The sequence below is a fragment of the Entelurus aequoreus genome, linkage group LG03, assembly GCF_033978785.1.
Source record: "Entelurus aequoreus isolate RoL-2023_Sb linkage group LG03, RoL_Eaeq_v1.1, whole genome shotgun sequence".
Lineage (NCBI taxonomy): Eukaryota > Metazoa > Chordata > Actinopteri > Syngnathiformes > Syngnathidae > Entelurus > Entelurus aequoreus.
This window is the reverse complement of record NC_084733.1, coordinates 92826287-92839900: the sequence shown is the minus strand read 5'-3', so window position 1 is coordinate 92839900 and position 13614 is coordinate 92826287. Positions and strand designations below refer to the sequence as shown.

General features: G+C 40.5%; 1 protein-coding gene across 1 annotated transcript in view; it reads right to left on the bottom strand.

The window, feature by feature from the left end:
- Nucleotides 1-10205, bottom strand: part of LOC133645881 (E3 ubiquitin-protein ligase MSL2-like) — a 12993-nt gene extending 2788 nt beyond the window's left edge. The window contains exons 1-2 of the mRNA XM_062040806.1: nucleotides 9405-10205; nucleotides 440-1782 (exon numbers count right to left, since the gene is read on the bottom strand). Of these exons, the coding sequence (XP_061896790.1) occupies nucleotides 440-1782; nucleotides 9405-9546 (1485 nt within the window). The 5' untranslated portion in view covers nucleotides 9547-10205. The remainder of the gene's footprint in view (nucleotides 1-439; nucleotides 1783-9404) is intronic.
- Nucleotides 10206-13614: the final 3409 nt, after the last annotated feature.

Below are 13614 nucleotides of genomic sequence, written 5' to 3'. Positions count from 1 at the left end.
TATCCCTTGCAGACTGTATTGATATATATTGATATATAATGTAGGAAGCAGAATATTGATAACAGAAAGAAATGGGGGGAGGGAGGTTTTTTGGGTTGGTGCACTAATTGTAAGTGTATCTTGTGTTTTTTATGTTGATTTAATAAAAATAAATAAATTTAAAAAAACAAACTGATACAGATAATTAAAAAACCGATACCGATAATTTCCGATATTACATTTTAACGCATTTACCGGCCGATAATATCGGCAGGCCGATATTATCGGACATCCCTAATATATACACACACACACACACACACACACACACACACACACACACACACACACTCACACACACACACTCACACACACACACACACACACACACACACACACACACACACACACACCTGTTGAACAAAGAAGTGAACCACTAAAGGACATATTAAACCCTCACCTTGCGGTTGGAGTAACAGGGGCAGCGCTGCCCCCTGCAGGTGAGCACAGACGGGTTCTGGGTGGCGCGGCCACACTTGCAGCCTTTCTTCTCTACAGGCTTCTTGTAGGCGGGTCTCACCTGGGCGGGCGGCACCAGGCAGGAGGACAACTGCAGCCGCTGGTCTTTGCTGCGCTCTTTGCTCTTAGCGCCGCCACTCGAGCGCGCCTTGGCGTGCGGCTTTTTGGAGCCCACGTCGCCGTGCTTCCGCGCGCCTTTGCTGTGGTTCTGGGCGGGCCGGCTGGTCTTGGGGGGCGCGCCGTTAAAGGGGAGCGAGGAGTAGGAGTGCACCGGCGTGCTGAAGGAGGGCGCGGCGGGGGCGTGCAGGGCGTGATGAGTCAGCATGGGCGAGGACGAGCCCTGCAGGATGGAGGCGATGGGGAGAGGGTTCACCTTCTCCCTGTCGCTCTCGGACCGCGATCGCTTGCGTTTGAGGCGCACGGGCGGCGGCTTGGAGGCTGGAGGCGGAGCAAAGGCCGCAGACGAGTAGGCGGGGGGCGCGTGAGTCCTGTCTGTCTGCTGCGTGTAGTTGTGGGCGGCGTCCAACTGGAGGAACATCTGCGCTCTGTCCGCGGATATGTGAGTCCTCTGCGGCCCCACGTGGAGAGTGTCCGTGCCGGGCTGCAGGGGGTCCAGCGTCTGGAGGACCTCCTCCACGCTAAGCAGCAACACCTCACCCTCCTCCAGCACCCTGCCGCCCAAGTCCCCGTCCCTGAGCGAGCACACGGTGCCCGGCGTGGGGGCGAAGGGTCCAGTGGTCAGACTGAGTTCGAGGGTGGCAGTGTCGGACACGGAGAGTCCCACCGGGGGCGTCTCCTCCATCAGCTCGCACACTTCCAGCTCGGGGGAGGAGGGGTCCAGGCACTCCCGCAGATCCCCGTTGCATTCCTGCGGTCCGTTGGAGACAGGCGGGTCTGACGAGGAGCTCTGCGGCACGGCCGAGAGCTCGGCGGGCACCGGCGGCGCCTCCGTGGGGGTCAAGGACGCCACGGCGGCGTGATCCGGCTCGTCCAGGCCCACGTCCTCCGCCTCCTGATGGTGTGACGGGAGCGCCTCCTCCAGCAGAGCCATGACCTCGGCGTTGCCGCTGATGGACGGCAGCAGTGGCGAGTGTGTGACGTAGAGGCACAGCTTCCTGTACAGACGCACCAGCAGCGACAGCTGCTTGTTCTCCTGGAAGCCCGAATTGTCCTTGCAGCGGCCACACGACGACCTGACCTGCATCTTCTGGCCTTTGCAGCCCAGACACACGTAATGCTGACACTCGCCGTGCGTGGGAGAGATGGGATCCTGCAGCAGCTTACCTGCCGGACAAACAGCACCTTTAAAACCTCTTTTACACACGTCTCATTTTGGAGAGACAAGGCACTAGGGATGATACTCGAAACCGGTTTTCCCGGTTGTTTGATAAGAAAAGAACCGAGTCCTCGGACTCGAATCCCTTTTTGAGAACCGGTACCCGTCATCGAGACCACTATAGTAAAGGAAAAGAGTTGATTCTTTATTCGAATCCCGTCCCGACCAGAAATGCTCCGTGGGACATCACAAGAATTGACGTCATGTAGCTCAGTCATTAGGCGCAGATAGCGAAAGCAGGAAAACAATGGACGGGAAAAAGCGCTCCAAGGTGTAATAAAGTTCAAAACAAAAGCTATAATCCATCGAATAACTTTACTGAGAGATTTGAGCAGGGTAAAACACATGACCAACACTTTTACGACCAACCGGAAACATAGCAACCAGGCTAGCAACGCACCTCCTTTACGGCAGCTGTCGCAATGTTCTTAAAACAACCGCAGCACATACATATATATACAACACATCTCCCTTTTTTAACTTTTGTTTTTCTTTCCTTGTAAACAAAACAAAATCACACTGTAGATGTGTTGTCTGTCTAATTATAAATAATGCAGACGAGGCGTGTTGGCTGAGTTCTTGACGTTTACTTTCACAGCGTGGCAACATGCAACACTTTTCGGGGCTACCGCGCATGCTCGTCACTCCCGTTGCATGCTGGGTAGTGTAGTTGTTATATTCTCTAGCTCATAACATTTTTTCCCCCATAAAGAAATAATGTTAACTCAATAAAGTGCATTTCTTTTTTTAGCTTTAACTTTTCATTTTTTAGCATTGTAACCACATTTGCAAACAACTTTTCTCTTCATAGAATTTTCTTTCAATAACGAAATAAAGTGCAAAAATGTCAAAGCATCATAACAAACAGTTATGTTCCAATAGCAGCAGAAGTGCACTTTTTGGAGAGCTGTATTATTTTCAGTTTTGTGCCCAAGGGACTGATTTTATTTAACACTATATTATTATATCACAGAGACAGGTTGTTTTTGTGTTACTGTATATATTTGTTTTTATGAAAAATCCCATTTAATATACTTTGGGTAACAACAGTCAATATTTATTTTTTTGATTTTATTTTTTTAGGGGGGTAACAGTCAATATTTATTTATTTATTAGATTTTATTTTTTTCTTATATAATAAAAGTGAGCTTTTGTTAAACCAAATATTGTGTGTTTTTTTCCATATACAACAACCTATCTGGACTCCATAAGAGAATCGATAAGGAATCGGTTCGATAAGAGGATTCGATGATAGGCTCGAACTCGATAATTTCTTATCAAACATCATCCCTATTAGTCCATAAGTTAAAGGCCTACTGAAACCCACTACTACCGACCACGCAGTCTGATAGTTTATATATCAATGATGAAATCTTAACATTATAACACATGCCAATACGGCCGGGTTAACTTATAAAGTGACATTTTAAATTTGCCGCTAAACTTCCGGTTCGAAACGCCTCTGAGGATGACGTATGCGCGTGACGTAGCCCGACGAACACGGGTATGCCTTCCACATTGAAGCCGATACGAAAACGCTCTGTTTTCATTTCATAATTCCACAGTATTCTGGACATCTGTGTTCGTGAATCTGTTTCAATCATGTTCATTGCATTATGGAGAAGGAAGCCAAGCAAGCAAAGAAGAAAGTTGTCGGTGCGAAATGGACGTATTTTTCGAACGTAGTCAGCCACAACAGTACACAGCCGGCGCTTCTTTGTTTACATTCCCGAAAGATGCAGTCAAGATGGAAGAACTCGGATAACAGAGACTCTAACCAGGAGGACTTTTGATTTGGATACACAGACGCCTGTAGAGAACTGGGACAACACAGACTCTTACCAGGATTACTTTGATTTGGATGACAAAGACGCAGACGTGCTACTGTGAGTATGCAGCTTTGGCTTTTTTTTGCGTATGTACGTAACTTTTTTAAAATATATAAGCTTTATGAACCTTGGGTTAGGTGAACGGTCTTTTGGGCTGAGTGATTGTGTGTGTTGATCATGTGTTTGAATTGTATTGGCGTGTTCTATGGAGCTAGGAGCTAGCAGAGGAGCTAGGAGCTAGCATAACACGTACCGTACCGTAAGTGCGCGTCACGTACGTAACTTTTTAAAAATATATAAGCTTTATGAACCTTGGGTTAGGTGAACGGTCTTTTGGGCTGAGTGATTGTGTGTGTTGATCGGGTGTTTGAATTGTATTGGCGTGTTCTATGGAGCTAGGAGCTAGCAGAGGAGCTAGGAGCTAGCATAACAAACACGCAGGTGTTATTATGCAGGATTAATTTGTGGCATATTAAATATAAGCCTGGTTGTGTTGTGGCTAATAGAGTATATATATGTCTTGTGTTTATTTACTGTTGTAGTCATTCCCAGCTGAATATCAGGTACCGTGAGTATGCAGCCTTGGCTGCTAAACATTCGATAACTTGACCGTATGTGCGCGTCACGTACGTAACTTTTTAAAAATATATAAGCTTTATGAACCTTGGGTTAGGTAAACGGTCTTTTGGGCTGAGTGATTGTGTGTGTTGATCAGGTGTTTGAATTGTATTGGCGTGTTCTATGGAGCTAGGAGCTAGCAGAGGAGCTAGGAGCTAGCATAACAAACACGCAGGTGTTTTTATGCAGGATTAATTTGTGGCATATTAAATATAAGCCTGGTTGTGTTGTGGCTAATAGAGTATATATATGTCTTGTGTTTATTTACTGTTGTAGTCATTCCCAGCTGAATATCAGGTCACCCCCGGCTCTCACAGCATCTTCCCTATCTGAATAGCTTCAACTCCCCACTAGTCCTTCACTTGCACTTTACTCATCCACAAATCTTTCATCCTCGCTCAAATTAATGGGGAAATTGTCGCTTTCTCGGTCCGAATCTCTCTCACTTCATGCGGCCATCATTGTAAACAATAGGGAACTTTGCGTATATGTTCAACTGACTACGTCACGCTACTTCCGGTAGGTGCAAGCCTTTTTTTTATCAGATACCAAAAGTTGCAATCTTTATCGTCGTTGTTCTATACTAAATCCTTTCAGCAAAAATATGGCAATATCGCGAAATGATCAAGTATGACACATAGAATAGATCTGCTATCCCCGTTTAAATAAAAAAAATTCATTTCAGTAGGCCTTTAAAGTTAAAGTACCAATGATTGTCACACACACACTAGGTGTGGCGAAATATGTCCTCTACATTTGACCCATCCCCTTGTTCACCCCCCTGGGAGGTGAGGGGAGCAGTGAGCAGCAGCGGTGGCCGCGCCGAATCATTTTTGGTGATTTAACCCCCAATTCCAAGCCTTGATGCTGAGTACCAAGCAGGGAGGTAATGGCTCCCATTTTTATAGTCTTTGGTATGACTCGGTCGGGGTTCGAACTCGCGACCTACCCATCTCAGGGCGGACACTTGACAGTGTCAAACAAAACGTGACAGTATCAAACCAAAACTTGGTGTGTAGTTTTTACTGGCGCTTTAGCGTTGGCGTTTACATGTTACATATCTGCATGTTACATATCTACATGTTATGTACAGTATGTACATGTTACGTATCTACATGTTATGTATTTACATGTTACATATCTGCATGTTACATATCTGCATGTTATGTACAGTATGTACATGTTACGTATCTACATGTTATGTATTTACATGTTACATATCTACATGTTATGTATTTACATGTTACATATTACCGGTGTTTTGTTTTGTTTATTTTTGCCTGGTCTAATTATTAATTAATAATCGACTTCAAAGTAATGCACTTTCAGGTACAATTTCTCAAATTTTGATTTGCCGAAAGTTTTATGGATCACAAATACTGAATGTAAACAAACGCCATGGGTGGATCTACACCTGACATCCACTGTAATGATACCAAGTACACTCGCGTATCTAGTCGATACTACTATGATTACATCGATATTTTTTAATCGTCACAAAATAATTTTAATATAATATATTTGTATCTTTTTTAGATACAGTCAATAAATAATGTGAACATGTATCATAACATGGAAATCTAAGAGAACGTGTTGTGAATGAGGATGCTTGTGGACTGGGAATTTTTTTTTTTTTTACACATTTTTATTTTTTAAAAAAACAACTGTTTTTCCAACGTATTAAATTTTAGACGATTTCTCTTCTTAGTTATTATTTCTCCGGCTGTAGAAAAGACCCGCTCACAGGGCACAGAGGAGGCGTCAGTGCGACACAGTTCGCGTATCGGTCACGTGACCGAAACAGCTCATGATCGGTCACGTGACTTCAGTGTTTCCCATAAACTGCCAAGATACCTCTGGCGGTGGGGGCGTGGCTATGGGCGTGGTCACCATGACATCATCGAGTAATTTGCATAATTTACTACAATGATATGATTTTCTCTAAAAAGGCTCAAAAAATGTATACTTACTAATTAATAATAACAGTTTTGTTTTAAACGTCCATCCATCCATCCATCCATTTTACAATATAATTACAACACTTTATGTACATATTTATATACAGATTTGAACAATAAGTTATTCACTGAAATATATTTATTAATTGTGGTTCTTACAAAAAATATATCTTATAAAATATAAAAGCTAAAATGCCTCTTAAAGCTCTGCCCCTTTACTTAGTGTATACTAAATAATTTAACTTTAGCCTACTACTACAACCATATTATTTACCAGCAACATAAAGTGAAACAGAGGCAGAGGTGTCCTGCCACAGTCAGTAACAAATAAACAGAAAACAGTAGTGGTCAAACACAAATAAGGCAACAAGAGAAGTATGCTACACTTCTCTTTTGTAAAGTAAATCTGAACAGCCTATATGGGCATCTACATCAACTATATGATTTGCCTGAGAAGCTGGACAAAAAATAAATAAAAATAAAAATAAAAAATAAAAAATTTTATTTTTTATTTGTGGCGGACGTAATTCTTTCGTGGCGGGCCGCCACAAATAAATGAATGTGTGGGAAACACTGGACTTTCTAAAAGTGGTACGCACACCGACAGGGTTTTGCTCTATGAGCTCGACGCGATCCATCACTAATAATCCCACCCCGCGGATTGTAAATAATGTAAATAATTCAATGTATGATTATCTTGTGTGATGACTGTATTATGATGATAGTATATATCTGTATCATGAATCAATTTAAGTGGACCCCGACTTAAACAAGTTGAAAAACCTATTGGGGTGTTACCATTTAGTGGTCAATTGTACGGAATATGTCCTGTACTGTGTAATCTACTAATAAAAGTTTCAACCAATCAATCAAAGGATGGGTTGCCTCAATCTGCCCACTGCTCCCCTCACCTCCCAGGGGGTGAACAAGGGTGTGTAACAATTTTATTTTGTTACACACAGTCAAACTGGTTTTTAAATGCTTGGATAACTCTGCTCCCCAATTGCTCTGCAAGGCAATTACAAGACTGCAAAGTGGTACCAGATCTACCACCCGAGCAGGGTCAAAAGGCAACTGTTGTGTTCCATTCCGTAGAACATAAAAGGACCACAACTATGGAACTCTTTACCGGACACTTTGAAAAGTATACCTGCACTTGTCACTTTTAAAAAACAAACACAATTATGGCTAGTTGAGCAACAATCATGTTCCCATGTTTAGTTTTTACTCATTTTTACTAATTGGTTTTTATCTAGTCTGCACTTTGTCTGTGTTATTATTATTATTGGCTTTTATCTAGTTTGCACTTTGTCTGTATTATTACTATTATCGACTCATTCTATTTTTTATTTTCCTATTTTAATGATGTTGGATCTGTGTTGTTGTTGGGGACAAGTGTTGTAAATTAGCTTTGGCTACAAACACTATGATGCATACATTGGATGACTGTTTCAGATGTCTATGTTTTTCTATGTGTCCCTATTTCAAATAAACCTCTATAATAATAATAATGGGTCAAATGCAGAGGACAAATTACACCACACCTAGTGTGTGTGTGTGACAATCATTGGTACTTACTTAAAATGTATCAGAAGTGGGTCTTGCGTTTTTGCACAGCATTTTTTGACACTGAATTTTTAAGCACTTACTGCATGGGTGTCAAACTCTGGCCCGCGGGCCAAATTTGGCCCGCCGTGTAATTTCATTTGGCCCTGAGGCAATATCAAATTAACACTAGAGCTGGCCCGCCGGTATTATACGGTGCCGCTGTAACATCGCATTCACCGCTAATACTCATACTTGCCAACCCTCCCGATTTTCCCGGGAGACTCCCAAATTTTAGTGCCCTTCCCGAAAATCTCCCGGGGCAACCATTCTCCCGAATGTTTCCCGATTTCCACCCAGCAAAACATTATTGGGAGCATGCCTTAAAGGCACTGCCTTCAACGTCCTCTATAACCTGTCGTCACGTCCGCTTTTCCTCCATACAAAAAGCGTGCCGGCCCCTGTCACATGATATATGCGGCTTTTACACACAAGTGAATGCAAGGCATACTTGGTCAACAGCCATACAGGTCACACTGAGGGTGACCGAATAAACAAGTTTAACACTGTTACCACACTGTGAACCCACACCAAACAAGAATGACAAACACATTTCGGGAGAACATCCGCACCGTAACACAACATAAACACAACAGAACAAATACACAGAACCCCTTGCAGCACTAACTCTTCCGGGACGCTACAATATACACCCGCCGCTACCACCAAACCCCGCCCCCCCCCCCCAACCCCGCCTACCAAGTTATTGTTGATATTTACCTCAGAAGGCTGCAAATAGAAAAGAGGCATTCCATTTTGTATTTAAATTTTATTTAATATACCATTGATGTTTTTTCGTTTGTTTTTTTTAAATTGATTTTGCACTATTAAGTTGTATAAGCGTTGCTTGTTCCATATTCAGTGTTAAAGCTAATCAGCGTAGCAAACTGAGCAATAATTAACCTTTTATTCATGCACTTTCTTGCTACTTCAAGGCTTGAATGTTTGATTCATTCATTATTGTTATTTTGTTTTCAAATTTATTATTAGCCTGTGTAAAAAGTTTATTTTGATATTTACCTCAGAAGGCTGCAAATAGAAAAGAGGCATTCAATTTTTATTGAAATTTTATTTGATATGCCATTGATATTTTTGAATTCTTATTATTATTTGAAACTGGATTTTGCATGTCACTATAAAGTTATGTAAGCCTTGCTTGTTCAACATTCAATGCAAAACTTGTACGGGTCTCGAATTAAAAGATTAATTTGTTCAACAGTTTTGACATTTTAGCCCACTCTGTATTTGAGTTTGACACCCCTGACTTACTGTAACTTTTTTACTCTGAATTTTTAAGCACTTCATGTTTTTTACACTGAATTTTTTAAAACACATAATTTTATAACACAAGCATTTTGCTCCCAAACTTGTATTTATTTAAATTGTTAGCATAAATTGAAAAGAAAAATCAGTTCACAAAATTATAACGCAAAAAAAAAAAAACCGGTCAAATAAATTCAGTATCAAGAAAAGCTTTCGTAATTAAGAGACACATTAACTTCAATGCAAAAAGGGGACAAATGAGGTAATAAATGACGTTATATACAAAATGAGGCTTACCGCAGACGAGGCACGCCAGCGACTGGCGGAAGAAGGGCAGCAGGGCGAGCATGTCGGTGAAAGTGTGCGGCTGCCGCGGGTCACACTGCAGCACCGCCCGGCTGGCGGACACGTACAGCGCGGTGGCGTTGATCGGGTTCATGGTCCGATGCCCTCCAGATAGTCCAGTCCCGGCGAAGACCCAAATAAACAACAAGCACTAACTTGACTGATTAGTGATCAAACGTGCAGCTAGCATGCTAACGCTAGCTCGGCAGGTGGCTAGCTTAACGTTAGCATCCCCTTTTTTTAATTTGTTGTTTACTTCGCGTCAAGAAATGCTTGTAATGCCAAAATGACTTGATGACGTCACTTAGCTGTCGTCATGATTGATTGATTTTGTGACAATAACAGCGACGGTAAACGGAGCCATCATCAAAGCGTTAGCATGGTGTAGCTAGTGCATCACAGCCTCCGTGAAATGATACATAATTCGAATTTAAATGAATGAGCTGATATATAGTGGAGGCTTTTAATGAGGTTAGCAAGTTAGCACAAGCGCGCGCTCGATGTAAACAAAGCTAACCCATTAGCGCTAGCATGGCTAGCATAAACTGCTAACGGAAATGTTCAGATTCCCTTCTTCCCTTATTCCGTGCTCGTAGAGGGAATTGCCGGACGCGAGTTCATGCCTCGGTTGTTTCCCCGACACGGTGCTCTAGCGGTCGATAGGCGGAGAAAGTACACATCGCTGGCTGTTTTGTTTTTCAAAAAAATTGCATCAATCATTTTTGATTTCCCACTTCCTCGCGTCAACCCCTCTCCGAGTGAAAGTCTCGCGAGATTTCGCTGTGTTACCGTGGTTACCCTTTTTTTTTTTTTTTTTGTCTACAGACTAACGGATCAGTGTATGTTTTCTTCTTTCCATCAATGGAAATTGAAAAATCGAAAAACCGACTAGTTTGTTTTGAATTTTATTTTATAAAACGAAAAAAATAATAATAAAAAATGTAAAACAAAAGGAGCCAAAACAGATGTTTTTTTTTCATTTCAGTAGAAGCATCTTAAAACTCATTTGTATACTCTAGCCCAGGGGTCCCCAAACTACGGCGTCCAAAATCAGGCCCGCGGGAGGTCCCAAGTATTAAAAAAAAAAAAAAAATTCTGTCTTTTCTTATCCTCTTTGTACCGCTTGCTACTCACGGTGTCTCCTAGCCACTCAGGCAAATCATATTGTCTAAAAATGCATTTTCTCATAGATAACGTGACATCATCGTGCGCTCAGAAAGTGCGCTATATATATATATATATATATATATATATATATATATATATATATATATATATATATATATATATATATATATATATATATATATATATATATATATATATATATATATATATATACACATATATATCTAATATATATACATATATATATATATATATATATATATATATATATATACTGTATATATCTAATATATATATATATATATCTAATATATATATATATATATATATATATATATATATATATATATATGTATATATATATATATATATATATATATATATATATATATATATATATATATATATATATATATATATATATATATATATATATATATATACATATATATATATATATATATATATATATATATATATATATATATATATATATATATATATATATAGTATATACATCTGATTATATACAGCCCGGCCCCGGCCAAATTGTTTTAACCCAATGCGGTCCCCGAGTCAAAAAGTTTGGGGACCCCTGCTCTAGCCTTTAAATAGACCCCCTTTTTAGACCAGTTGATCCGCCGTTTCTTTTTTTCCTCCTCTGCCCCCTCTCCCTTATGGAGGGGGAGACACACAGGTCCAGTGGCCATGGATGAAGTGCTGGCTGTCCAGAGTGGGTGTAGGTGGACCGCTCGCCTGTGCATCGGTTGGGGAAATCTCTGCGCTGCTGACCTGTCTCCGCTCGGGATGGTCTCCTGCTGGCCCCACTACGGACTGGACTCTCACTATTATGTTAGATCCACTATGGACTGGACTCTCACAATTATGTTATATCTACTATGGACTGGACTTTCGCTGATATGTTGGATTCACTATGGACTGGACTTTCACTATTATGTTAGATCCACTATGGACTGGACTCTCACTATTATGTTAGATCCACTATGGACTGGACTCTCACTATTATGTTAGATCCACTATGGACTGGACTCTCACAATTATGTTATATCCACTATGGACTGGACTTTCGCTGATATGTTGGATTCACTATGGACTGGACTTTCACTATTATGTTAGATCCACTATGGACTGGACTCTCACTATTATGTTAGATCCACTATGGACTGGACTCTCACTATTATGTTAGATCCACTATGGACTGGACTCTCACACTATTATGTTAGATCCACTATGGACTGGACTCTCACACTATTATGTTAAATCCACTATGGACTGGACTCTCACACTATTACTGTATGTTAGATCCACTATGGACTGGACTCTCACTATTATGTTAGATCCACTATGGACTGGACTCTCACACTATTATGTTAGATCTACTATGGACTGGACTCTCACACTATTATGTTAGATCCACTATGGACTGGACTCTCACACTATTATGTTAGATCCACCATGGACTGGACTCTCACACTATTATATTAGATCCACTATGGACTGGACTCTCACACTATTACTGTATGTTAGATCCACTATGGACTGGACTCTCACACTATTATGTTAGATCCACTATGGACTGGACTTTCACAATATTATGTTAGATCCACTATGGACTGGACTCTCACACTATTATGCTAGATCCACTATGGACTGGACTCTCACTATTATGTTAGATCCACTATGGACTGGACTCTCACTATTATGTTAGATCCACTATGGACTGGACTCTCACACTATTACTGTATGTTGGATCCACTATGGACTGGACTCTCACACTATTATGTTAGATCTACTATGGACTGGACTCTCACACTATTATGTTAGATCCACTATGGACTGGACTCTCTCACTATTATGTTAGATCCACTATGGACTGGACTCTCACACTATTATGTTAGATCCACTATGGACTGGACTCTCACTATTATGTTAGATCCACTATGGACTGGACTCTCACACTATTATGTTAGATCCACTATGGACTGGACTCTCACACTATTATGTTAGATCTACTATGGACTGGACTCTCACTATTATGTTAGATCCACTATGGACTGGACTCTCACACTATTATGTTAGAGCCACTATGGACTGGACTCTCTCACTATTATGTTAGATCCACTATGGACTGGACTCTCACACTATTATGTTAGATCCACTATGGACTGGACTCTCACACTATTATGTTAGATCCACTATGGACTGGACTTTCACAATATTATGTTAGGATGACCCCTACATCAAAAATACATATAAAACAATCACTGTAATGCAGCTGAGATAGGCTCCAGCACCCCCGCGACCCCAGAATGGACAAGCGGTAGAAAATGGATGGATGGATGTAAACATGATCATTTAAGGGAAGAATGTAATAAAAAATATCAATACAAAGTGTCAAGACAGAATAAACTCTCTGCTGCTGCAGCAACAGTCTATAAGATATATAGATATCTAAAGTATTCATACATTGTTTATGTAGCATGTATTTATAACCTAATCATATTGTTTCTTCAATTTAAAAAAATAGCTGAGCGTTTTTTTCTCCCTTCTCTGGGATTATATTCCCAGTTTTGATCTCGGACGTCTGGTCACTTATAGCATATAAGAATATTCTATTACTGTTAAGCCAACTATGAATAATAAAACATGTGTCCTTTATCATAGCTACACGTATGACAAAAAAGCGTGTGAAAATGCACGTACAACATGCACGTACAACACTTAGAACCTTTAGCATATCAGTATGTGGAATTAAATGATGGAATGGATTAAGTAAAGAAGTTAAACATTGTACTGATATGATCCAGTTTAAGAGGTTGTTCAAAATAATAGTGCTTACAAAGTACAAAGAAGAAAAATTATGAGAAATACTTTCAACCTTATTGAAAATAAGATATTCTTCATTTCAGTATGTTAATAATAACTGAATTAATTCATTACATATTACAAAACTGTTGTGTATACTAATTCACAGATGTTATTTTATTATATAAAAAGGTCAGTAAATGATTAT